Source organism: Maylandia zebra, linkage group LG2, assembly GCF_041146795.1.
Source record: "Maylandia zebra isolate NMK-2024a linkage group LG2, Mzebra_GT3a, whole genome shotgun sequence".
Classification (NCBI taxonomy): domain Eukaryota; kingdom Metazoa; phylum Chordata; class Actinopteri; order Cichliformes; family Cichlidae; genus Maylandia; species Maylandia zebra.
Genome location: NC_135168.1, coordinates 13,090,123 through 13,117,311, shown reverse-complemented (window position 1 = coordinate 13,117,311; position 27,189 = coordinate 13,090,123). Strand labels below are relative to the sequence as shown.

At 42.3% G+C, this 27,189-nt stretch overlaps 1 protein-coding gene across 1 annotated transcript; it reads right to left on the bottom strand.

Moving 5' to 3' along the window:
• Positions 1-8,781: 8,781 nt before the first annotated feature.
• LOC143420844 (protein NLRC3-like) lies at positions 8,782-22,996 on the bottom strand. Its single transcript, XM_076889201.1, has 9 exons — positions 22,675-22,996; positions 20,944-21,178; positions 17,723-17,843; positions 17,537-17,638; positions 16,781-16,859; positions 16,433-16,619; positions 14,504-16,304; positions 13,837-14,010; positions 8,782-9,288 (listed from the first exon to the last, which is right to left on the bottom strand). The coding sequence occupies exons 3-9, from the start codon at positions 17,809-17,811 to the stop codon at positions 9,096-9,098; spliced, it is 2,625 nt and encodes an 874-aa protein (XP_076745316.1). The 5' UTR covers positions 17,812-17,843; positions 20,944-21,178; positions 22,675-22,996; the 3' UTR covers positions 8,782-9,095.
• Positions 22,997-27,189: the final 4,193 nt, after the last annotated feature.

The following is a 27,189-nucleotide window of genomic DNA, read 5'->3' as shown; positions in this document are numbered from 1 at the left end:
CTGATGTCTGTGAACACTCGTGTTTCTTCTCTGGGCTCATCTGGACAAAAACACCTTTCTGTGTTTGGCTGCAGCCTCATTCTGACTGACAGGAAGTGTGTTATCCATGAGCTGCACTTCTGTGAGGAAGTTTCCTGCTGTGTTTCCTGTCTGTGGACAAACACGAGTGTTCCAGCTGAGGACTTGGTTCCTTCCACCTGTCCATACAGGACATCACGCTGTCTGCAGCTCTGTAAATGCAGCTCCAGGTCCTTCCACGTGCTGCTCTGTATTTGTGCAGTTTGTAGTGTGTCCTGGGAAACGTAGCACACATGGTGTTCTTCTGCTGTTTCCTCCTTTCACTGAGTGTGAAACACTGACGCTGTGCTGTTGTTCACAGAGGGGAGCTGATTCTAGCTGCAGCTGGACTCTGTCATCTAACTGAATGTGTTGGTGCTGATCACGGGGCTCTGAGGGGGGAGCAGCAGGAGGACTCTGGATGCTGACGTCAGTGTATCTGTGGAAGCTCCCACAGCGTGTCTGTCATTCAATATTGTGCTGTATATTGTATCTATGCAAAGATGAACAGACTGTGTGTTCACTGGTCTCTGTGCTGCAGCTCTGATGTCATCATCACTCCCTCCTCCACCCTCAGCAGTCCCAGCATGCTGCTGTGGTGCACCCCACCCTCACTCTACACCTGAGCCACAGACCACACCCTCCACCTCAATATACACCACAGTTTTCTCTGCTGTGGAAATGAGATCAGGAGGAAATCATCATTATTATTATTTAATAAACGCTCACATTAATGTGGGCTTATTTGTTTCATATTAGAAACATTAGTTGAGTGTTTTTAGTATAAAATGGTCAAAGTCCCTCTTTTTGCTCCTCCCCTCACCTGTGGATGGGCGGTGCTGTTACCGTGGTGACAGCTTGGATGTGTTTCAGTCCTGCCTGGTTATCACTGCAGGAATCTTTCACATTTATTACAGGTAATAACTCTGATTTTTCTGTGTATTATGAACCAAATGTATCCTGATACACACAGAGATGGATGAGCAGAGGTTGTTTTTGCAGTTTATGTAGTTACTATGGACTTAATGCATACATATTATTAAAATTAGGGCTATAACAGTTGTATTGATGTATAGCAACTTGAAATGCTCCCACAAATGGCTCCACAGCATGTAAACATATAACAAAAGCTCTGGCGGACTTGGTTCTGTGGTCAGTCTTAAAGGGTGAAGTTAAACTCTGTAATCTTCACTGTGTCACAGAGTTCAGTGAGTCCCGTTATTCACAGTATCAATCAGATCATCAGAGAACAGCTGATCAGCAATCAGTGGTGCCAACAGCGCCTCCTGTGGTGAGAGGATGCAATAATGCAATGTAGCATTTTTCCACTCAACACTTGCAGTCATGGAAACTGTCTGTTGGATCTGTGTGACGTTGCTTTCTTGGTTAGAGTTCCTCACAAATGTCCAGATGATTCTTCTAATGAGGCGTCGACCATGTTTGCAGCTCTTTGGAAGAAAACGTCGCCCTTTGCCATCCTTACTTTTCTTTGACTTCTTCAAATGCAGCTGAACTCCAGCTGGTATTTTCTTGGACTTTGCAGCTGTTTCTGGTCATCAGTTCATTCCTGCAAACCTCTGAAGCTGAACAACAATGATGCTGCATTGCTGGCTGATCCCAAAAGGTTGATTCTGTTCATCTGGACGTTTTCAGAAACGTTTGCTCACTGATCAGGTGACTTCTTCAGTCTCAGCTGACTGCAGCTTTACAAGCTTACAAACAGCACATTTGCACAATGACTGAAAGCAGCAGCACCTGATATATATGATACTAATATAATACATATACATATATAATCCATACTAATGATGAAGGAACTGAGCTCACAGTCCATTGTTCATTCAGTGAACTACTCAGTTTATTTTGGGCCTCAGAAATGCTCACTCTGTTTGTACATCACTGTCAGCAATAGACTCATTCTGCTGTGTGGACAGGAACACATGTGACATCACTTCCTGTTTGTTTGTGACTGAAGAGGAAGAAGTTTACAAGGAATCATTTAGAAGAGTTTCAAACATCAACTGATTGAATCCATGAATCTGAAAACGTGTTTGTGAGTGAAAGAGACAGACATGTACAGACTGAACTATCTGTTCAACAGTCAGAGTGTTTCTGTAACAGGAGACACTCTGTACACTCCACTCAGCACAGGGACACTGAGGAACCACGAGACCTGAACATAAACCCAGGATAAAGAGTTTGAGTGAATGTGGTGTTGAAGGTGTGGAGGTGGATCAGAGTGTCAGAGGAGACTCTGTAGAAGGACAGAGTGCCAGCAGGACAGTCCACATACACTGCTGCTCTGTTAGAGACAGAGGAGGAGGAGGAGGAGGAGATGGATGTTTGTCTCTTATTGTGACAGACATAACCAGGACCATCATCAGAGCAGCACAGACTCCAGGACTGATCATTGAGTCCAAACCAACAGTCAGCACTGTATCCTTTCCTTCTGATGCTTCTGTAACTCACTGATATAAAAACGTCTCCTCTCCACTCGACCTCCCAGTAACAGCGACCAGTCAGACCATTTCTACACAGCAGCTGTTCATAAACATCAAATCTGTCTGGATGATCAGGATATGACTGAACCTCCTCCACACGTGTCACCTTCCTGTTGTTGTCAGACAGTTGGAGCTTTGTGTTCACTGTGTTTGTGTCGATTGTGAGTTGACAGGAATCTGATGGAGAGAACAAACACAATCCAGCTGCAGTTATTGATCCATCATCTGTTCATTGATTGACACTTTGATGATGACTCCTGACATGATGAAGATGGTTGAATGTGTGCTGCTTTGTTTTCATGAATCCCATTAAAAACACACTTACACTTCCTCAGACCTGGTCTCAACCATCGGACTCCAGCAGGCTCCACCCTGAAAGGAGGAGGGGGGTCAGAGCAGCACAGTCAGCATGCACACATGGACATTACATGGCTCTCACACACACACTGTTACACACTGAGCTCAAAGCTCGGCTCCACTGTTTTATTCAAAGAAATCTACATTTATTTATCAGCACATTTAAAAACAGCTTGAGCCAAAGTGCTGCACAGAGTAGAGAGAAAATAGGAAACATACACAGTAATGACTATAAAGACTGGTCAGGATTGAAAGCTACAGAGTACAAATGTGTTTCCAACCGGCTTTTAAAAATGTCCAGTGTTGGTGACGACCTGATGTGAAGGGCGACTGTTCCAGAGTTTGGCTGCAGCCATCGATAAAGCTCACCTCTGTTTTTACGTCTAGTTCTGGTCAGAAGCTGCTTATCTGCAGACCTGAGGGCTCCACTTGGATTCTTTTGTTAAAGAGAGATAAGATGGAGCCAATCCATTCACAGATTTAAAGACAACCAGATCTGGAAGTGGATTCTACCACGTACTGGTAACCAGTGGAAAAAGCTGGTGATGGGTCGTCTAGCACAGACCCACCGCTGGAACCAGACAATTGATGAGGGAGAGAACTGTGACAGCGCCGTTCCTTCACTTGACCTCAGTCGCTCTCGTCTGCTCCCTCGTAACACTGCTCTTTATTGAGCTTACATGAATATGCACAAGTTCATTATGACGTCTTACACAGGTATGAACAAAGAGTACCAGTCTGTGCATAGTGTGTGTGTGTGTGTGTGTGTGTGTGTGTGTGTGTGTGTGTGTGTGTGTGTGTGTGTGTGTGTGTTCCAGATGTGACCCTGTGACCCCAAAGCTGGTGCTAAGAGTCCAGCGGTCCCCCTAACAAAGGGCTCTTATACTTAACCAGACACAGAGTAGGTGTCCTCCTACACCAGGGGTCTCAAACTCGTGGCCCGCGGGCCAATTGCGGCCCGCAGGACGATAGTTTTTGGCCCCACCTTAATATGAAAATGTAATGTTAGTTTGATAATGTATGACACTTTACAGTGTTGTGGGCGGAGCTGAATTAACCCACCAATCAGGGTGGGATATGGATCTCAGGGGACACCAGCCGGGCTTGATGCAAGCAGGGAAACATTTCTCAATGAGTCAAAGTTCCAGCAGCGTTGCCCTGGAGTGTTTCTTTCTTTCCTGTGCCTGGCTGGCTTCCTCCTTTCTATTGGGCAAACGCCGACATTCGCCCCAGCGCGCTGCGTTCACAACACTTCAAAAAAAGTTGTTTTTTTAAGTTGCTGCCCAGCGGGACATTATACGTATATAGATTTATACACACGTCAGTGGGATTTAAAGTTATTTTTCCACAGAGAGAGATCTCATATTAACTCTCACAGTGATGCGTAGGCGGCGGGATAAAAGAAAAGTCATGAACTCAATGCAGCCCAATTTAGTCTGCAGTCACATAGCGACACCTGTTCATCGGCAACAACAGTCCCCGGTAACCCGGACTAATTATAGGGTCGCACCGTAATTTGTGGCTCGATGTTTTTATTTGCATCACTGCATTTGCATTGCAGCAAACATGAACATTACATATATTTCAATATAATGTAAAAGCAGTCAAAACAACTAACATCAGAAACAGCTGATGTTATTTGTTATATGTCACGGTGTCATTTCCGCTTCTTTCTCCTGTAACAACAGCCCGGCGCCGTGAGCAGTCGCCTTTTTTGCGCTCGCTATCCCTGCACTTTCTACCATCTGCAAACGCCACGGTGTTCGTGTCGTCATGAAAGACATGAACATCGAGCGTAAAAACAAAGGAGACTGCTACCGGCTTTTTATCTGCCGATCGCCGTGCTACGGTTGCAAGAAAAAGAAGCAGAAATGACGTTCTCTACGCGTTGAGACGTTCCCCGTCCGTCGGCTAAACGCTTGATTGAAACTTCAATGCGACAGTGACACCAAGTAGAATTATAAATGTCACATAGCCCCAAACATGTCTTTTTCAAAGCCTGCGGTGAAGAGAAAGGTTGGTGATGAGCACCGACAATTTCAGGAAAAGTGGGAAATGCAATATTTCTTTGTTGAGCACAGGGGCACCCCGACCTGTCTTATTTGCACAGAGAAAGTTGCGCTGCACAAGGAATACAATTTGAAACGTCATTACACAACTAGACATGCTGAGCTGGATGCAAAATACCAGGGAGACGAGAGAGCGAACTGGGTTGCCAGTCTTAAAACAGATCTACTGAGGCAGCAAGATTTCTCCAAGAAAGCAACCAAAGAGAATAATGCAGCAGTCGGAGCCACGTGGTTAGTGAGATGATTGCTAAAGCAGGGAAGCCATTCACAGAAGGTGCATTTGTCTAAAAGTGCATATTGCAGGCTGCAAATATAGTCTGTCCGGGAAAGAAAGGTCAGTTTAGCAACATCAGCCTTTCTGCCAACACCGCAGCAGATCGCATTTCTGACCTGTCAAGTGACATTTCTGACCAACTGTGTGAGAAAGCCAAATGTTTCAGTGTATACTCAGTCGCTCTTGATGAGACCACAGACATCACCGACACTGCCCAGCTCCCAATGTATGTCCGTGGTGTTGATGACAGTTTTGAAGTGATGGAGGAGCTGCTCACAGTAATTCCAATGCATGGCCAGACCACCGCTCAGCAGATATTTACAAGCTGTGTGATGCCATTGAGAATGTTGGTTTGCCATGGAAGAGGTTTGTTGGAATAACAACAGATGGAGCGCCATCAATGACAGGGAGGAAACATGGACTGGTGGCACAAAACAAACTGGAAGAGGAAGGCGTGGAGGAGGCCATTGCTCTGCACTGCATCATCCATCAGCAGGTCCTTTGCAGCAAATGCCTGAAGTTTGACAATGTGATGTCTATTGTTGTGAAATGCATCAACCAAATCAGATCCAGGGGCTTAAAGCACCGAAGGTTCTGAGCTTTTTTAGAGGAAATGGAGTCAGAATATGGGGATGTGCTCGACTTCACTGAGGTACGTTGGCTCAGCAGGGGAAATGTATTAAAGAGACTTTTTGAGTTGAGAGCAGAAGTGAAGCCTTCATGGAGAAGGATGGAGTTAGTGTTCCTGTGCTAACTGATCCCAAATGGCTCATGGACTCAGCTTTTCTTGTTGATATGACACATGAGCTTAATGTACTGAACAAGACGTTACAAGGCCAGGGGCAACTTGTCAGTGCTGCCTATGACAACGTGAGAGCATTCTCCACAAAACTGGCGCTCTGGAAAGCTCAGCTCTCTCAGACAAACCTTTGCCATTTCCCAGCATGCAAGGCACTCCTGGATGCAGGCACACCATTCAGTGCTGACGAGTATGTTGATGTCATTTTGATGCTACAGGAGGAATTTGATCACAGATTTGCTGACTTCAAGACACACAGAGCCACCTTTCACATTTTTGCGGACCCCGTCTCCTTTGATGTGCAAGATGCCCCTTCTGTGCTTCAAATGGAGCTCATTGAGCTGCAGTGCAACTCTGAACTCAAAGCAAAGTTCAGGGAGGTGAGTGGAAAAGCAGACAAGCTTGGACAATCTTTGAGAGAATTGAGCCCTAGTTTCCCTCGGCTTTCCCGAATGTTCAAACGGACCATGTGCCTTTTTGGTAGCACATACTTGTGCCAAAAGCTCTTCTCCACTTTGAACTTCAATAAGTCCAAGTACAGGTCCAGACTTACGGATGATCATCTTCAAGACATACTGAGGGTCGCAACTGCTTCCTCCCTCAGGCCAAATCTGGCTCGGCTATGCGAGAGGAAACGCTGCCAGGTCTCTAGCAGCAAGGAGTAGGCAAGAGAAGCCATGTTCAGAAGAACAGTTCATTTTCTACAGTGTTCCATTCATGTTCAGAAGAAGGTTATAGAACTGTTAATACAGACATTTCAATCTAAATACAGCAGATATAGAAGACTGAAAAATATCTTATTATTGTTTTATTTATGTATTACAGATTGATTTATTTTCTTATTAATTCTTAATTTGTTTATTTATTTTTCATATTTTGTGTTAAAAAATAAAAATAAAGAGATTTGAGAAGATTGGAATTTTTTAACCATGCCTTTCTTGTGGAAAACCTAATGCGGCCCAGCCTCACCCAGACTCTGCCTGCAGCGGCCCCCAGCTAAATTGAGTTTGAGACCCCTGTCCTACACCATAAATCAGTAAGAGAGGGTACGACCTCTCTCATGGCCCCAAGTGGTGTGTGCATGCCAGAGCACTCTGGAAGGCACACAGAGTCTTTACAGACTACTAAGGATCAAACCTCTATCATTATGCAATCGATTATAAAACTCTAAGCATATATGAGTAAATATTTCTAAGCATCAATCAACAATATAAACCTTACAGCTGGTTTTAATAACAGAATTCATTTGTTTCTCAAACGAGAAAGAGCTATCGAGAAACACTCCTAAATCTTTAGTTCTGAACTTTTCCAGTGGGCCAAGGTCAACATTATTAGATAATGCTAATTCTTTTCCCTTACATTATAACAATGTGAGGAGTTAATGCTAAGTATACTGCCATTAGCGGCTAATTCTAATTAGGGGTGAATAATTATTAGTAGCTAATGCTAATATCTTTTTCTCTTCCCTTTTAACAATGTGAACAACTAGTGCTAGGTAGGCTGATGCTAGCAGCTAATGCTAATTTGACGTGAATTAGCATTATATTAGTGAGGAGTTAATGCTAAGTAGGCTGCCATTAGTGGCTAATGCTAATTTTAGATGAAAAAGCATTAGCAGCTAATGCTCATATTGTTTTCCTTTGCTTTGTAAGAATGACAGCAGCTAATGATACGAAGTCTACCATTATTAACAATTGTTAATTTGATGTAAATTAGCATTATCTGATAATGGTAACCCTTTTCCCCTGCATTATAACTATGTCAGGAGTTAATGCTAACTAGGCTTCCATTAGGGGCTAACTCTAATTAGGTGAATAATTATTAGCAGCTAATGCTAATATTGTTTTCCCTTCCCTTTTAACAATGTGAGCAGCTAATTCTAATTTGATGTGAATTAGCATTACATTAGTGAGCAGTTAATGCTAAGTAGGCTGCCATTATTAACTAATGCTACTTTGACGTGAATTAGCATTATGTGCTAATACTAATACTGTTTTCCCTTACTTTTTAACAATGTGAGCGGCTAATTCTAAGTACGCTCTTGTAAATAGCTAATTCTAATTTAGTGTGAATTAGCATTATTCAATAATGCTAACACTGTTTTCTCTTACTTATTAAAAATGATAGTAGCTAATACTAATACTCTTTTCCGTTGGGTAACAACGATGTGAGGAGTTAATGCTAAGTAGGCTGCTTTTAGAGGCTTATTCTAATTAGGGCTGAATAATTATTAGTAGCTAATGCTAATACCGTTTTCTCTTTCCTTATAACAATATGAGCAGCTAATGCTAATTTGATGTGAATTAGCATTATATTAGTGAGGAGTTAATGCTAAGTAGGCTACCATTAGCAGCTAAAGCTAATTTGAGGTGAATAAGCATTAGTAGCTAACGCTAATACCCTTTTCCCTTGTGTTATAATGATGTGAGACGTTAATGCTAAATAGGCTTCCATGAGTGACTCCTTTCCCTTGCATTATAAAGATGTGAAGAGTTTATGCTAAGTAAGCTGCCATTAGCAGCTAATGCTAATACTGTTTTCCCTTTCTTTATACAACTTGAGCAGCTATTGCTAAGTAGGCCACTTTTCTCTGCTAAGGATTTGTGTGACCATGATGGAAACTCTGATAAGCTAATGCTACTAAGCTAATGCTGTTTATGGGCCCTGTTAGAATCAATATTTCAATCTCATTCTGTTGTTTGAGAACAATAACAGAAAAATGTGCACTTGAGAACAAATTTATTGTGACTTCAGCTGTGAATGTACAGTTTGTCATTATTTAAGCTTCCATTTCCAAATGTTAGCTGACACTTTATTAGGTACACTGGTATCTATATCAGGTACACCTGTGACCTAAATGTTCCTGCAAACAGACTCCTTGGAGACCCCTACATAAATATCCATGAACTATCCAGCTAGACTAGTGTGTCTGTCCCTGAAAATATTCCTGCATGTGTGATTGTTCATGTGTCATCTGCAGGAAACAAACAGGAAGTGAGTGAAAGACACGGGAAATGTTTCCAGCTCTTCCTCCTCTATCAGATTTTCTCTCCATACCTGAGAGTGTCCAGTCTCCAGCCTGGATCCTTCAGTCCAGCCGACAGCAGCTTCATTCCTGAGGGACCTAGATGATTGTAGCTCAGGTCCAGCTCTCTCAGATGGGAGGGGTTGGAGCTCAGAGCTGAGGCCAGAGAAGTACAGCCTTCCTCTGTGATCAGACATCCTGACAGACTGCAGACACACAAAAAAACAATCTATCTGTCAACAGTTGTTTTCTCTTTGTCACAATAACATCTATCCATTTACATCCATTCAATGTAACTTTATTTATAAGTGACAATACCCAACAGACAACAACAGTCATCTGAAGCTGTTTAACAGTGTAAGGTAACCGCCTCCACTGTGAGCAGCACTTGGTGATGGTGGGAAGAAGAACTCCCTTTGACACAAAGATCCTCCCAGTGAAAACAGGCTCCAGGAGGAGCATCTACCATGACTGGTTGCAGGGTGAGGGGAAAGAGAAGAGATGAGCTCAGAGAGACAAGAACAAAACAGAGAGACAAAAGTTAAGGACATGCAGTAGTGACATATAAAAGCATCAGGAGTGAAAAGAGGGGAGAAGAAAGCAGAGCATCATGGGAAGTCCACCAACAGCCCGAGCCTATAGCAGCATAACTAAGGGATGGTTCAGGGTCACCTGATCCAGCTCGAACTATAAGCTTTATCAAAAAGGAAAGTTTGAAGCTGATCTTCAAAGTAGAGAGGGTGTCTGTCTCCTGAACTCAAACTGGGAGCTGCTTCCACACCCAGTCCAACATAGCCAGGCTTTCTTTGCTGCTTTGACAAAACCTCAAATCCCAGTCAGAGATGGTGAGCATCATCACAGTGATGATCATTTCTCTGTAACCCAGGCTTTCTGCTTCAGGATCTGTGCACGCTCACAGAACAAGGAGACCTTTAAACATCATTTCACTAAATGGATGGACTGAGCTCAGCCTACAGATGAACTGGTGCCAGAGATCATAAAGAACATCAAACAGTCAAATTCAACACTTTTAATGGAAATATGAGATTAATGCTGCAGACAATCATGAACCTGCTGAATTCATGAACATCAAGAATGCAGCGAGTGGTAAAATAAAGATTTGACCTCAGTGTGCTCAGTGTTCCTGTCTATTCCTAACATATTCCTAACATGATAGCTGCACTTTAGAGCTCTAAAACTGGAACTGACACATGTTTAAACTCTACATGTTACTCAGTACATTCAGTTCTGACACTCGCCCACAGTCCAACAAAGGAAACATGGAGATCACATCAGTTTGTCACCAAAGTCTAATTATTAGGGCAACTTAACCTGTTATTATCTCGTTAACTCATTAACTGATTAACGTCAGCAATTATTTTAATCACAGTTTTTAAAATCATGATTATTGTGAAAGTGCTCACTGGCTCTGAATATAAAAGCCATGGGTCACAGGAGGGATGTTGATCAGTGCTGGCTTGAAATGGGCGTCATTATGCGTCTCAGCCAATGGGAGCATTGAGGGTGGGCCTAATACTACTGCAGCGCTCACATGACCCAGGACAGAAAGAAAGGGGCGGGGACAGAAACATGGAGACAGGTACAGATCTTTGACATGTTCATTTTAAACTGTTCCAGGAGGCAGTGTTGATACAACTAAAGTTATCTGTTGTTGAAGAAGTCTGTCTGAGGAACGTTCTTAGGATCAACAAATGACAGCATGTATGAGCCTCAAGACGCAGCATCACAAGAAGAACACATGAGCTGTAGAAAAAGGAGAGACTACGAAAGCCACGGCGTTACAACATGAACATGCTTGATCAGAGTGTGATTGTGAACAGGAGGAAGACTCAGCTGAGAACAGTGTGGTGGATACAGAGCAGAGCCCACCATCAGTACAGAGGCCTGTCCATTAGAGTGCTGCTCCAACATGCAGCACATGTACTTGGCCACAGCTGCAACATCTGTACCTGTGAAAGCTTCTTCTCTGTTGCTGCTCATATTGTGCAGAAGAAGAGAGTTTCTTTATCATCAGAAAATGTCAATGAGCTTGTGAGTCTCAGCAGCTGGCTCGGTGCAGAGGAGGAAGAACATGTCAGTCAGAGGAAGATAAATGCAGTTCATGTTGTCAACTCAACCTGGACTGTTGAAAGAGTTTTTCTTTGTCTGGTTTCTGACTGAGATTCTCCAAAGGAAATCCAGCACAAACACACACTTCACACACTCAAAGTCCTGCACAGTAAATGAGCTGATGAGCGTTTGTGCTGCTGTCTGATAACAGAACAATAGTTCTGCTGCTTCCTGTTCTGCAAACACACATTTATAAATGTTCACTTGCTGTTGATCAAAGGTATGTTGGTGGCTCTGGACGCTGAGGGAACGTTGTAAAAAACTAGATCAAATGTTAACGTCCTGGCAGAGGCAAAGAACTTTGATTTGATATTTGATTAGATTCATGTTTCAGCTCAGACTGACAGAAATATTTGAACTGCTGCTGTGTTAAAGGGAACACTGCTGTTAGAAAGCACCTGATCTGTTTCTGCACACTGAATGTTGCACTTCTCATACTGCAGTACTATTAAAATAAGTACACAATGCACTACTTTTGAACTCATGATTGCATGTTGCTGTAACAAAGCCATTAATGTGATTCAAAGTGTTCATGGTTTCCCAGCACAACAAATGATTGCACAAGTGTGACTGATCCACTTTCTAATGTGTGTGTAGCCCACACTGTGTGTCACTGTGTCACAGGTGAGTCTGTGTGTCCAGGTTCTATGAGGACAACAGGATATAGTGACTGAGTCCAGCAGCTTAAAGTCTGACTCCATCCTCCATTTAAATAACTCACAGCAACAACTGAATAGCTTTGCCTTTGTGTAGCTGACACTTCATTTTAATGTCCTTCTATTCTGGTTCATCTGGTCTCAGTTTCTATAAGCACACAGGTTTCATCAGGACTCTATGACCTCAGTGATCTTTGCTGGGCCTTAATGCTCTGAACAAAGCTGCACATCACAAGACTAAATAGAAATGAATCAGTCTTTCATTCTCACTGCTGTTTGACTTCAGCTCTCAATGTCCCACCATAACCCATGGAAAGAATTACTGTCCATCCAGGCTGCTGAACATGAAGCTGAAGAAGGTGGAGTATTGTGAGGGCTGATGGAGATGATGATGAGGAATCCAGGAGCAGTGGGTGGATGGCAGCATCAGCATGAAGGATCAGTGTGAGAACACATCATCATCCACAAAGGAAACCAGTCTGAGTGTCTGACGCTCTTGTTAGAAAGACGCAGTCCCAGCAGTTAGCTTGTCTGCTAGTTAGCTGAGAGCTAACTCACTTGTACATTGAATACCAAACTGTGTAAACCAGGGGTGTCAAACATATGGCCCGTGGGCCAAATCCAGCCCTTGAGATAATTTCATATGTCAAATATTGATGAATTTTCAGGCTTGCTGATAATCAATGTGAGCACGGCTGAGGTTTTATTCTGATGAGCAAACCATGTGGCCAATCACTTTCAGAGACAGACTGGGATCATACCATTATGTGAAAGAGGACGGAAATGTCCCATAGACAGCAAGGGTAGTGGTAGAGACCAGTACACAGAGAAATGGGAGCTGTACTAAAATGCAAGCGTGTCAGGAAAGAGTGAAAAGGCAAAATGAGCAGCATCTGGCTGCATTTCAGTGATATTGGAGACCACAAAGCTGAGTGCAACATTTATACAGCAGATATACAGGAGACGCTGAGAGTAGAACTGATAAAATTAGGAGCTGGCTAAAGTGAGACCCATTTTTATTTCCACCCATTTTCCACTGTGGAGGACAAAAGGTTTCAAACTGGTCCAGGTCTTAAACCTCACGTGTTCTTCCTAATAGCAGTAAATGGATAGAAATAAGGCTTTTATGAAAACACCGAATAAAACTTGCTGCCTTTAAAAAGACTAAACGTACAGTTCAGTATTGAACACTACATAAAATAAACTATATATAAAGTGTGTCTGAATGGCAGAGATGCAGAAATATGTGCATGTAGCACAGAGCCACGGCTCAGTGTCTGAATGAGTCTCACAGACCTGAATGTGCTGTTGAAGCCATTTATAATTATAACGTAATTCTTTACTCGTTTGATCTGCTCCTTACCACAAGCCACCAGACGTGGAAGGTTTTGGACTTTTAACTATATTTTCTGAAGTTTTACAACTTTTCTTACTGTTAGAAACCTCGTTATGGCCATTCATGCTGTACAAAGTAATTAGACATGTGTGGTATCTACAGAAACGTCAGGATCTCAGCTAAAAGTTCACAAAACCATCTCAACAACCACCAAACAGCTGAAACAGCAGGTGAACAGATCACACAAAAAAGATGTAAACACAAATCCCCCTGATCATCTGTTTTTTAAACATGAAGCGTAGTTTTGGACGTTCATTTACTGCTGGTTCAGTGAATTTTGGTTGGACAGTGATGAAACCTGCAGCCTCAGAATCTGTGAGAAGTCTGCTTTCAGCACGCAACAGCATTGTTGTGTTGTGTGGATTCACCTCTGCAAACTCATCACTGTTTCACCATCATGTTTCTACTTAGACAATAACAAAGGAAGCAGTTCCCAAGAACTACTTCTTGTCTTGTTAACATAAGAGTACGTTGCCCTTCAAAACACCTCCACTTCTCCTCTTATTAGAGGACTGCCTTATTATTAATCTGCTAATTCTGTCAGTTGATGAAAGAAAAATGCTTGATCTCACCTGAGAGTTTCCAGTGTACAGTGTGGACTCTTCAGTCCTTCAGACAGAAGCTTCACGCCTGAATCCTTCAGGTTGATGTTACTCAGGTCCAGCTGTCTCAGATTAGAGGTCTGAGAGCTGAGACCTGAGGCCAGAGCTTCACAGCTTCTCTCTGACAGGTCACAGTGACTCAGTCTGAAAAATAACAGATAAACAATTACAAAAATAAAACACTTATGTTGAAGCGTAATGAGATACTATTATATTTAGCAATATTTCATCTTGTTTTGTCAGGAAACTGAGCACTGATGCAGAGCAACATGTGGAGAGAATCAGAGGAGAAGAAGTGAAGAGAGAACAGCAGTAAAACAACACTGAATTGTTCAGTGTGCTTTTGATATCAACAGAATGTGTCAAATTTCTTTATTTTGTATTTGTTTTAGTAGAATTGATGATTATCACTTAGATAACAACCACAGGCCAGGTCTAAATTGCACTTTGGTGACAGTTACACCCAGAAATATTTCAGAAACGTGGACAATTTGTGCTCCATTGTATTCAGTATTGAACAAACTGAGTACTGATGACCACTTAATATTTTTGATATTTTATTTGAGTTGTTCCACCTGATCTGTGTTAACTAGAATAAACATTTAAAAGCTAAAGCTATGATCACATATGTACTTACAGAGCTTTGTTGGAGGCTTTGACCACTGGCAGCAGCCTCAGAAGAGCCTCCTCTGAAGCAGAGTATTTCTTCAGGTCAAACACATCCAGATCTTCTTCTGATGACAGTAAGATGAAGACCAGAGCTGACCACTGAGCAGGAGACAGTTTATCTGTGGAGAGACTTCCTGATCTCAGGGACTGTTGGATCTCCTCCACTAGAGAACGATCATTCAGTTCATTCAGACAGTGGATCAGATTGATGCTTTTCTCTGCAGACAGATTCTCACTGAGCTTCTCCTTGATGTACTGGACTGTTTTCTTATTGTACTGTGAGCTGCTTCCTGTCTGTGTCAGCAGACCTAGTAGGAGAGTCTGATTGGTCTGCAGTGAAAGACCCAGGAGGAAGCGGAGGAACAAGTCCAGGTGTCCATTTGGACTCTGTAAGGCCTTGTTCACAGCACTCTGGTGGAGAGACTGTAGGTTTGGTTTGTTAAATAATTTAGACTTCTTGGATGTTGTTTGTTGTTGTTCCATCAGATTGAGTCCAGAGTTGATGAAGGTCAGATGGACATGAAGAGCAGCCAGAAACTCCTGAACACTCAGATGGATGAAGCAGAACACCTTGTCCTGGTACAGTCCTCTCTCCTCTTTAAAGATCTGTGTGAACACTCCTGAGTACACTGAGGCTGCTCTGATATCGATGCCACACTCTGTCAGGTCTGATTCATAGAAGATCAGGTTTCCTTTCTGCAGCTGATCAAAAGCCAGTTTTCCCAGAGACTCCATCATCTTCCTGCTCTCTGGACTCCAGTGTGGATCTGTCTCAGCTCCTCCATCATACTTGACCTTCTTCACTTTGGCCTGAACCACCAGGAAGTGGATGTACATCTCAGTCAGGGTCTTGGGCAGCTGTCCTCCCTCTCTGGTTTCCAGCACATCCTCCAGAACTGTAGCAGTGATCCAGCAGAAGACTGGGATGTGACACATGATGTGGAGGCTTCGTGATGTCTTGATGTGGGAGATGATCCTGCTGGCCTGCTCCTCATCTCTGAATCTCTTCCTGAAGTACTCCTCCTTCTGTGGGTCAGTGAACCCTCTGACCTCTGTCACCATGCCAACACAGTCAGGAGGGATCTCATTGGCTGCTGCAGGTCGTGTGGTTATCCAGAGGCGAGCAGAGGGAAGCAGTTTCCCCCTGATGAGGTTTATCAGCAGCACATCCACTGAGGTGGACTTTCTAGGGTCAGTTAGGATTGTAGTTTTGTGGAAGTCCAGAGGAAGTCGACACTCATCCAGACCATCAAAGATGAACACAACCTGGAAGTCTTCAAAGCTGCAGATTCCTGCTTCTTTGGTTTCAGTAAAGAAGTGATGAACAAGTCCCACCAAGCTGAACTTTTCCTCTTTCAGCACATTCAGCTCTCTGAAAGTGAATGGAAATATGAACTGGATGTCCTGGTTGGCTTTGTCTTCAGCCCAGTCCAGGCTGTATTTCTGTGTTAAGACTGTTTTCCCAATGCCAGCCACTCCCTTTGTCAGCACTGTTCTGATTGGTTCGTCTCTTCCAGGTGAGGCTTTAAAGATGTCTTCTTGTCTGATTGTTGTTTCTGGTCCGTCTGGTTTCCTGGATGCTGTTTCAATCTGTCTGACCTCATGTTCATCATTGACCTCTGCAGTCCCTCCCTCTGTGATGTAGAGCTCTGTGTAGATCTGATTCAGGAGGGTTGGGTTTCCTGCTTTAGCGATGCCCTCAAACACACACTGGAACTTCTTCTTCAGGGTGGATTTAAGGTTACGATGACAAACTGGAGCTTGAAGTTCTGATAGAGAAGAAAAATAAACACTCAATTCCAAAAAGAACTAATCTTTAAAACATGTTGCTCCATCTTCCATCTCTGGAAAATGTTCATTTATCCAGCAGCTTAAATCTTTAGATAAATCCTCTTACTGCTCTGCAGACGGTCAGCCAGCTCCTCCTGCTTCATTCTCCTCAGGAAGTCCACTGTGATCTTCACAAACGCCTCTCTGCTGCTGCTCCTCTGACTCTCTAAGCATTCTGGGTAACCTGGACTCAGAACCTTCTGGATCTTCTTCAGCTCGTTCTTCACAAAAGTGATGATGTTGTCCTCCAGCAGCTGGAACAGAATATTTATGAATGAGCCAATCAGACTGAAATCATGGAGCCAAACATCAGATCCATGTTGGACACACTGACGATCCACTGGTCTACAAAGAGCAGCATGGAGATGACTGTGAACAGAACAGATGTAACAGTAGTTGTTGTACATGTACAGACCATAAATATGGAGTCCAGCTGTGTTTGATGCTGCTGGGCAGACTGACCACTGGGAACCTCTGAGCTCTGCTGGTCCACTCTGTGGAGGAACCATGAAGGATCAGATCAACACAGGATAAAGATCCAGGAGTTTCTGCTCAAATAACTTCATCTGAATTAAGTCTGTCAAGTTGTCAAGACACCTTCGTGGTCAAAAGTGTACACGCACAAAATCTACAATAAAACCCTCACGCAGCAATAGGACAGACACACAATCCATTTATCTCTGTGTCTCAAACACACACACGTGTATTCAAAGCCTCGATTTGTTCATATTTCATCTGTTGTGTTTTTATCTTCAGCGTTTTCAGTGTTGCTGCATTTACACCAAAAATGTTTCCATTGATGAATCAGATTGATTTGAATGTGTTTCATCCATACAAATCCCTCCCTGGTGGTCACATGACTCTATAACATAACAGGAGTCATGTGACAAGAGTTTCATGCTGTAAAATGTCAAAATGGTTGAATGTGGTGGAGTAAAAATGTGAGATGTCAACTACTTTTCTTCAATATGAAATGTTTGCAGGGCCTGACAGGAAGTGGACGGACGCTCTGATCACTTCCTGTTTGCTGAAGTGGGTTTTCAGTTGTTTAGAAACCAAAGGCTTGTTTTAAAAGACAGTTTAAATGGGACTGAGGGAACAACGTGTTTGTAGTTTATATCCAACAACATCAAGCAGTTTAATCAAAGAGTTCCTGTTACTAACAGCTCACCTCTCTGCAGCAGACGCAGGCTGGGATTTAAAATAAATGGGAAGATCTTTAGACGCGTCACTCTGTAAGGACACAGAGCTGGGTGGAGGTCCAGGCTGGTTCCTGTGAATAATGATGCAGCAGTGATGTGAGTGCTGAGCTGTGACATGGAGAAGAGTCATGGACAGTTAGAGATGGTCATCTCACCTCTGAGCTTTGGTCTGGCTCTCATGTTCCCCACACAGAGTGCTTTTAGAGGGAGGGACTCCCTCCTCTCTGTCCTCACACTGATCCATGCTGCTCAATTCAGCTCACACACACTTTCTACCTGCAGAGGAAACACAAATCATTCATGTGCACATCAGCTGAAATCCTCCTTTCATCATGTGTGCTGTCCAAATATCAGCTGCTTCTTTCCTGCTTCATCTCAGTGTCAGCTGGATGCAGTCAGACAGCAGTGTGAGGCAGAGGAAGCTGCCATCAGCTGCTCTGCTATCAGTCCACTAGATGGAGCCTGAAGCACACACGATGCATTCACTGACACACACTGATTCACTGTTTGGGAAACTAGAAAAATGTTGGTCTTGAACTAGCTGCATAATGCAGACAGGGTAGGACCCAAATATAACGGCGAAACATCTTCAAGCAACTTATAGAAGTCCAGATGCTTTTCTTTCCAAGCTCCTTAAACTATGATGACCTGGATGACTGAGAACCTTCACAGGAAAAATGAAACACACTGAACAAAGAATGCAAGACTTTCACAATAAAACAGCAAACAAAGGAACACAACACTGACACGTGAGCTTGACAGAGGAGTGGAGGAAAGGCAGACGAGAGTGAGCGAGGGAAAGAGGAGACAAGAGAGACATGACAGGCTGAGGAAATATAGAATGGAGCACCAGGCCTCACACAAACACACACAAACACACACAAACACACACAGAGACACACAGAGGCACACAGAGACACAGAGGGAATCTAATGATCAAGGAACTAAACAGGAAGTATAAGAAACTCAAAGAAGCATAAATAAGACTGTAAATGAACCAGAACCATAAACCATAATACAAAAAATGCAAAGTGCTTGGTCAAAGGGACCCAGAACCATTAAAGTTCTTTTCTTTGCTCTTCAGTGTTTGAGTTCAAACAGACTCCACGTTAAACTATGACAGCACCGTCCCTGCTGCTGCTGTCAGACCTGTTATTCACTCACTGCTCGCCAGTGTTTCTAATGAGTTTTACTCATCCATGAGAGTTTAAAGCTTGCACTTACAAGCAATGTTCCCTCTAATGTTTCACGTGTCTGAGCGAACACACAACCTCCCTGAGCGATCCACTGTGAGCGACATTAGACGTGTGCACTGTGGTCACGCCAGCGTCGAATCCATCCAAGTTACATGTTTATTAAAATAATCAATTTACAGCGTTTACATTTCTGTTAAACTACTTTTAATTAACTGCTTTAGCCCACTTACAATGAAAGTTAAAAAAGAAAATCTTGTTCATGACCTGTAGCATGTTAACACTATTGGAAGGAAAAATAACTTGAACTTCAATTTTGAAAACACAACTTTCTTTAAATAAAGCTCTGACTTGTATTATGAGTCTGTGGTCTGGGAGAGAGTCTGTAACTCTGTCTGCAACATACAGTAAATAATGACCAATGTTGGGCAGTTAATTATATAGTTACTTCTTCAAAAAAGTAACTGAGTTTTGCAAACAAAGTTTTTTGCAGCTGTTTACTGCAAAAAACTACAGCCAAGGTGTTTTTTTTAAAATAAACATTTCAAACTATTTACAGAACAATCAGCTGTTCTGCATCAAATCTGATGCCACACAAATTATTTGTGCCGCTCCAAAAAATAATTTCTGTCCACTATGAGATGAAGGAGAACAACAGCCTGATACCTGCAGGCCTGACAGCAGCAGATGTGTCACTGCTGTAACACCTGTAACACTCAGCAGTCGCCTCATTGTTCTGACACACACAACAACACTATTGACTACACTACACACTAACTACACACTGACTACACACTAACTACACAAGATTTGCTCTAAACGTCTCAAATCTCTCACATCTCAAAACACCGCCGTCACTCCGTTTCTTAACAACTAAATGCCATGTTTTGATTGGTCGACATGGTACATTTTTCGACCAATAGGAAAGGCTGGGGGTTGGTGCTGTCTTTGCTCACAGGCTTTCGAGCGTTTTCCTTATAAAACGCAGTTTTTACCGTTTCTTCCCGCAGTAAATATAAACAACGACAGTATTCAGGAAGAAAACCAAACATTGCAGATATTTTTATCATAACTCTGGTTTTACGCGGCCGATCAACACAATTTAATAACTGGTGTAAAGTCCACACTTTTTCCCTCAGTTGTTCCGTCTGTCCTGCTCACATCTCCAATGGTTGTACACGTTGTCATTAACGTGGCTTCACTCCACATCAGCCGCTTTGCTAAAACACCGGCACATATTTACTTTAATTTCAATTCAGGTTAGAATTCTTTTTGTGTGCTCAATACAGATTTTCTCTGCGCAGAGACCGTGCCAACAGTGCGCAGCTTAGAGGGAACATTGCTTACAAGGTGACTACCAATAAAAATGAGTGTGCTTCACTGTCAGAGCTACGGTGATTCATCCAGTAGGACTTGATAATAAAAATATTTGTTTGATGCTTTGCATTGAGGCGCATTGTTGAATTTGCAGGGACACAATAACCACAGATCAGTTGTTCAAACCACTACAGTAGGGAGCCATGTCATGAATAATAAACAAATACTAATACTAATACTACTACTAATAATAATGTTAATTTAAGTAATTGTTTTTGACTGAACATCACATATAATGTAACAAGCAGTAAATTCAGGTTAAGTGCATTATCAGCATTTGGAGGAGCTCCTTATCCTTCACTGCTCACCTCTTACAAAGTGTTCACACAGTTTGCTAGCTTCTTTCAGCCTGCTAGCTATGCTAACAAGTCTACTACACACACTTGACTCGGTCACATGACAGACAGCAGAGATAGCTGCTCTGCTAGCTAAGCTAACTCATGTTAGCTTAGCTAGGTCAAGGTCAAAGAAATGAGGCGATGCTGCTGGGAGTTACGTCACAGACTAGCAGAATTTAGTTATTCAGCATAATATTTAATCCTTATTATCTGCTCCTCTCACCTCTGTTTACATCTGAAAACAAGAAAATTTAGCCAACAGTTTATTAGCTTTGGTGAAATTATAAACAGGCATCAGCGCGGTCACCTATACTGTGCTTTAATGCTGGAGCAGCAGGAACACCAGTTAATCTAAAATCTCCTTTTCTCTCTAAAAAGTGACAGCAGACTGAGTCAAAGACAGAAACCTTATTTAAACACCAAATATTCACTTCCTGATCCAGGATTCAAAGAGGACGTTGAACTTACTCAGCTTCTTCCAATGAACGTCTTCACTCTGCAGCTCTCTGCTGTCTGGACCAGGTCTGTGTAGAAACAGAGAAAATCCTCTGCTTCTTCTCCGTCAGCAGTCGTCTGTGTCTGCAGACTGCGTCACATTAAACACTTCACACCAGCAAAGAGGCTGAAGCTCACAGGTCAACGGTCAGCTGCTGCACTGTGTATAACAATTCACTTTTGAACAGTAGATAGCCTGTAGGCGTCTCTGCAGTGATAAACAGTTTACACATTAAACACTGAACCATAAAAGAAGCTTAAGCTGCAGCTCACAGGTCAAAGCTCAGCTGCTGCACCCAGTTATGAGTTTAAATAAATCATTAATCATGATCTTTTCCCTCTCAGCACTTTCACTTGGCCTTGGAGTGTTTTGACGGAGCTACACTGTATGTTTCAAATGTTGTAAATAAATTGGGAGTTAGGGCTGGGCAATATGGCCTAAAATCCATATCGCGGTATAATTTGAAGCATGTGCGGTAACAATATATATCGCGATATATTCTTTTCTTCTGTATAACGTATTTTCCACACTATAAGGCAGACTTACAATCCTTTAATTTTCTCAAAAATCAAGAGTGTGCCTTATGTATGAATTCTGGTTGTGCTTCGTGACCTCGAACCGATTTTGGCTGCAGAAATCTGTTAAAAATGTTTTAGCACAACTTTGGTAAGCCGCATTGCTTGATGGATTGTCAGAGCATTACGGCTGCCGTGGTGAGGAGCTTCACGGAGTAATCTGGGTCCAAAACTCCGACAGCTTCAGGTCCCAAAGTCAAACGAACACTGAGAGTTAAAAACGGTCTAAATTCTTTCATCTTTAATAAAATCATCAGCGTTGCTGCTTTAGCAGATGTAACAATTAAGTTTAATATCCATGAAAACAGAATTTATTAAATTTAACGGAGTTAGAAGTTAACAGGAAGTTAGCGCGCTAGTTTACACCTAAACATTTCATACCATGTTCTGACTGAGATTTTTGAAACTAATTCAAACAGCTCTGCTACCACTTCCAACATAAATGAAGACAGAAAACTAAACAGCAGTGGCGTTTGCAGGGTTACTGAAGTTGGACTACCTGGTATATAATGTTGTGCTACGTGATTGCTAGCGACACAGCTATGTTAGCATAACATTAGCACAGTGAAGCTGGAGGATGAACCCCAACTCTTTTTCCACTCAATAAAAGTTAACGTGAGTGATTCTGGTGGTCAGGGACAAATGCAGTCGCATAGCAGGATGCTGTACACGGGCCAAACTTCAGTCACGAGAACAACTGAGATCATTCATCCACAACACGAGGCTAGTTATTAATATACTGCCACAACATGGGAATAGAGCAGCTGCAGAGAATTCAACATTATTGAATCAATGTTACGGAAGTGGAGGAAGCGCAGTTTTTGGCTTTCCCCGCGTTTCAAAAGTGCTTCATCTCTTTGCTGTGACTGTCACCCAGCATAATTGCAGAGGATAATGGTTTTAACCGCTGCGATGCTTTCGACCAAAACAGGTGCAGTTTGATGACATCATCACATGCGCTGTCGCGATAGAGCGGTATAGTCAAAATCTCTATCGTTGACCAAATTTAATCGATTCTGTCGTTTATTGTTTATATCACCCAGCCCTACTGGGTGTGATTTTGTTGTATTGGTTTGTTTTTTGGTTTTATGTTTCCATGTAGATGAATGAAGACAGATTCACTCTTACCTTTTCAAAATGTCTATAAGGTAGACGAGGTCTATGCTTTTCTGCCTCTTCACAGATAATCCCAGTGATTTTCCCTTGGTCTGAAATTTCACCTGATCTTGTGATATTGAGAGTCATCTGCCTTTGAGGCAGCTAACCAAACAGTGTTCTCTAAACTCTAACTTTAATATACTTTGATATATTTCAGATTTCTGAGCTCTGCTCTGACTCCGTGCCAGTAGCTCCTTAATATGACTTTAGTTTGATCAATAATTAACCTGCAGAAAGTTTCTGTTCCCACTCCACCACGCCGAACAACCCTGAGAACAAATAATATGATGTGGGTGTGTCTGTAGGCTTCAGCACTGTGAGCATTAAACACAATAAAAGACTCACAAGTTCCTGCTCAAAGGTCAGCTGCCTTTAGATAAATCATTAACCTGCAGCAGGATCCAGTCTTCTGCCTGTTGTGGTTGTGACAGCTGCTCGTAGGAGAGTTTGTTTGTAGGAGGTGGAGATGTTCTCAGATCAAGTGCGTAATCGTCTCTTTGTGTAGACGCTAAAAGCTGTGAGCCAAAACTCTCTGCTCTGAAACTCTTCACTCAGTCCTCACGCTGAGAGTTTAGAGGCTGAACTTCTTGTTCCTCCATAACACTTTTCATGAAACAGCAGAAATGAGCTTGTGTTTCTCAGCAGTGCGCACACAGAGAACCGATCCTCTCTGCTCAGTCTGAACAAATCAAAGTGAAACGTCAGTGAAAACACAGCTGCTGATCAAACTGTGTCAGATTAATGTCTCAATGTTTCACTGTGAGGTTAAAAAATACATAAAAATGATTTAAAGAAGTAGGAGGCAGATTTTCACAATAAGAGCACTTTGTTTTTAATTCAGTTAATGTCAAACTGTCATCAACACCTCTGTGTTGTCTCTGAGCAGATTCAGGCATTACTCAAATAATAAAGGCTTTTTTTCACTATTATACTTTTCATTAGTCTCCAGGTTGATGATTATAAACAGAATTATTAAAGTTTTTATCATTTCAGGCTGAAAATCAACATGAATTTGGTTCTAATCAAAGAAGCTCCTTTAATGTGTGTCATTAAAATCCTCACACAGGCTTAAAAAGGCGACATTAACATTAAAATAAATGAAAGAAGCTTCAGCTGAGAGCTTCATGCAGTCATCATCAGCAGCTCATAGCAGTCACAGCTCTTTATTACGCAGCTTTGCAGGAATTAAAGTGGCTGAAGTGTCAGAGTTTGTGTGAGAAGCTGCTTCATGGACAGCTGTACACACGTCTTTATTATTTCTTCATAAATCAAACACACAGGTTTGTCTGTAGATGATTTAAAGTGTGTCGTTGTGCAGTTAAAGCTGTTTGTGTGACGCCCTGACCTCCTGTGAATGAAACAGCCAATCAGATCCATCAGAGAGAGAGCAGGAAGTGTTGTGTGTTTGTGACAGAACAAGGAAACAGTGATGATGATGAACATAAAGGTCCTCTGATGTTTCCTGTTACAGTAACGCTTGTTCATCTGTTGCTCTCCTACACTTTCCTATAAATAAAGGAGAAAAAGTCCGTTTAGTTTCATTTCCTACAGCTCAGAGTTACACTTCACATTCCTGCTGTCACATCAAAAAGCTTCACTTTGGTCCAACATCTACATGTTAACATGAAACACAGAGAGACTCAGAACATCTGGAACATCTGCACTTTGACCCAAACTGTTATAGCAGGATATTTTCTGCATATTTCTTATGTTGGACCTGTTTGAACTGTAAACGACCTGTAATCATCTGTAAATGGTGTGAGACACACTGAGGCCACCTACAGGGCAGCTGGGGAACAGCAGGGATCTGAAATCATATGAGACGTTAGTGAGTGAGAAGAACAAACGGACTTAAGATGGCTCGAAGTGATCAAAGTTGATCTAAAACAGAAGATAAATCCACTGATTCTTTGTAAAGTTCATCTGCTGCTCACATGAATCCATGAAAGATTTATTTCACTGAATGTTTCTTCAAAGCTCATTTCAACCTGTTGAAGTCATGAATGAAAGTGCAGACTGAGAGTGGATCACATGATGTTTGAGGTGTGTCATGTGACATGTTCAGTATTGTCACACATGTCTAGATTGTCCCTGATATCATAACTGCTCAAACACTGATGATTATATTTGAAGAATTATTCCTGATGGCAGAAAAGTTTGAATGGAGCTCTCTGTCTGTGCTGATTTGTCGCCCTCTGGAGGTCAAAGCACAAACCTACAGGGCAGCTGGGGAACAGCAGGGATCTGAAATCATACGAGACGTTAGTGAGAAGTTAGAACAAACGGACTTAAGATGGCTCGAAGTGATCAAAGTTGATCTAAAACAGAAGATAAATCCAAAGCAGCATCAGATGAATGTTACCATTTCCAGTTACGGTGCCCTTCATCTAATATGGAAATGTGTTGGGTTTTTTTTTGCCGTGTTGTTGTTCTTCCTATTGTGTTTAGGCCAGAGATGCTCTTCAAACAGCGGACAGACATGACCACATTACAAGAACATGGTGTGAGTCCGATTTGATATTCCAGTCAACGCTGAGAGACCTTAACCAGGAAGTCAGAGGTCAGCTGATGCTGCGAGCAGGAAGTGAACCAAGGGAAAGGTCCACTCTACTCAATCTCAAAGAAAATATGCTGGTATTTGTTGATGTTGATGGTACAATAAAAATATATAATATAATAAATAATAAAATATCATGTGATGATGAGATGTGTTGTTGGTGTTTGTATTTTCTGTAAATGTCTTTTTTAATGTAAATGCTTTGTTCCAGACGGACAGGGAATCAGTTGCTGTACGATGACATCATCTTGATGTTGACGAGGAGGGCGAGAAAAACTAGTTTTGTCCTGCAGATGGCGATCTTGCACCGTGTTCAGAGAGCCGACACTTTGATGGTGCTGCTCTACTCAGCTTACTTTAGCCTGGGTTGGACTCTATATGAGCAGCTTCCACTCTGGTTTCACTCTTAAACACACTTGTTTGATTTCACTTGTAAAAGTTGAAGAATAAATATTTTATTACAAAATTATTTGTTGATGCATTTTTTTAGGGTCAAATATCTTGTTTGGTTTGAGGAATGAACTGTTAGGGTGGAAAAAGTGAATCAGGTTAAAATAGTGGTGCTTTATATCAGTGAAGATGTATAATGTAATTTAAAATGTTGATGATGGGTTGTAGTGGGCTTGTACTTACAAAACTGCCTCATTTTATTGGAACGATCCACAGTTGCATCCATTCACGGATGACATCTGACATCATTTGACATCTGGTCTGAACACGTTTGTACACAAGATGCCTCAGTTCTGGATGTTCCCACAGACTCCTCTGTGCACCTAAAGAAAAGGTCAAGGGTCAGCAGCACATGTAGTTGGGACAATTCTTCAGTCGCACAAACTACACAATGATTTTCCTCCAATGACGACTTTTCACTTGCAGAAATGGTCCTGTGTGATTTCCAGGCTGTGATATAAAAACTAGTTCCTAATGGCAGCGACTCACTCAGTAAACATGTGTTTCCTTCACCAACCTCACACACAGATCCAATAAGATCAGGAAGTGGGCAGTATAGTACAATATGTGTTATTCTGTGCTGCACTGCCCAAACTAAAGATCTGCTGAAGTGTTGGAAATGATCCAGATGTTTATTTTGGACGATACAGCAGAAGATCAGACATGAAAGTGGAGATAACACAGAAGACCTGCAGCAAAGGTCAGAGGTCAGACTGGGCCCTGGATTCAACAATGAGCCAATGATCATCAAGCAGTGACTAAAGCAGAGCCCTGACGTTCTGACATTCATCACACAGTCAGAACAAATGTCTGCTGATGACTTCATCTCATGAAACGACTGATAGATGTTAGTTCATTGATCAGCTGAGCTGCTGATCTTCATCGTCACAGAAACATTCAGCTTGTTTCAATCAGTAAATAACTCCCACTACTCCCAGTTTGAACTGTTCCCACTCAAAATGCTGTGAGAACAATGATCATTGTAGAACTTCACAAACATCACGTGTTGTTTTCCACATGTAAGATCAGCAAACACACAGAAACTTCCTGTTGCCACACACGGCCTCTAAAATCTCTTCCACGCTTTCTGTCTGAAGTCCACTCTCTGTGTCGGATCCACAGGAAACAACAAGATCTTATTAACATGGTTTTCAATGTGTCTCCTTCCAAAAAGTCCAACCAATGAACAAATGTGTGTATTTGTGGAGGCCGAACAAAAGCATGACACATTTCTCTGTTTCTATAAACTGGAGTCAAACACAAACATGAAGAGTTTCACTGACAGACTCCAAAATGCCCCCACAGTGGATCAAAGGGAAATCCTACAGTGTGGCCAGAGACTCTTAATGGCTCCAACATCAACACATCCACAATGTTGGATCCAGTTCTGCCTCACAGAGTTACTAAGACACACCCTCTGCCAGCATCACAACAGCTCCACCTGCTCCACCTGCCTCCTCAGCATCTGTACACCTGAA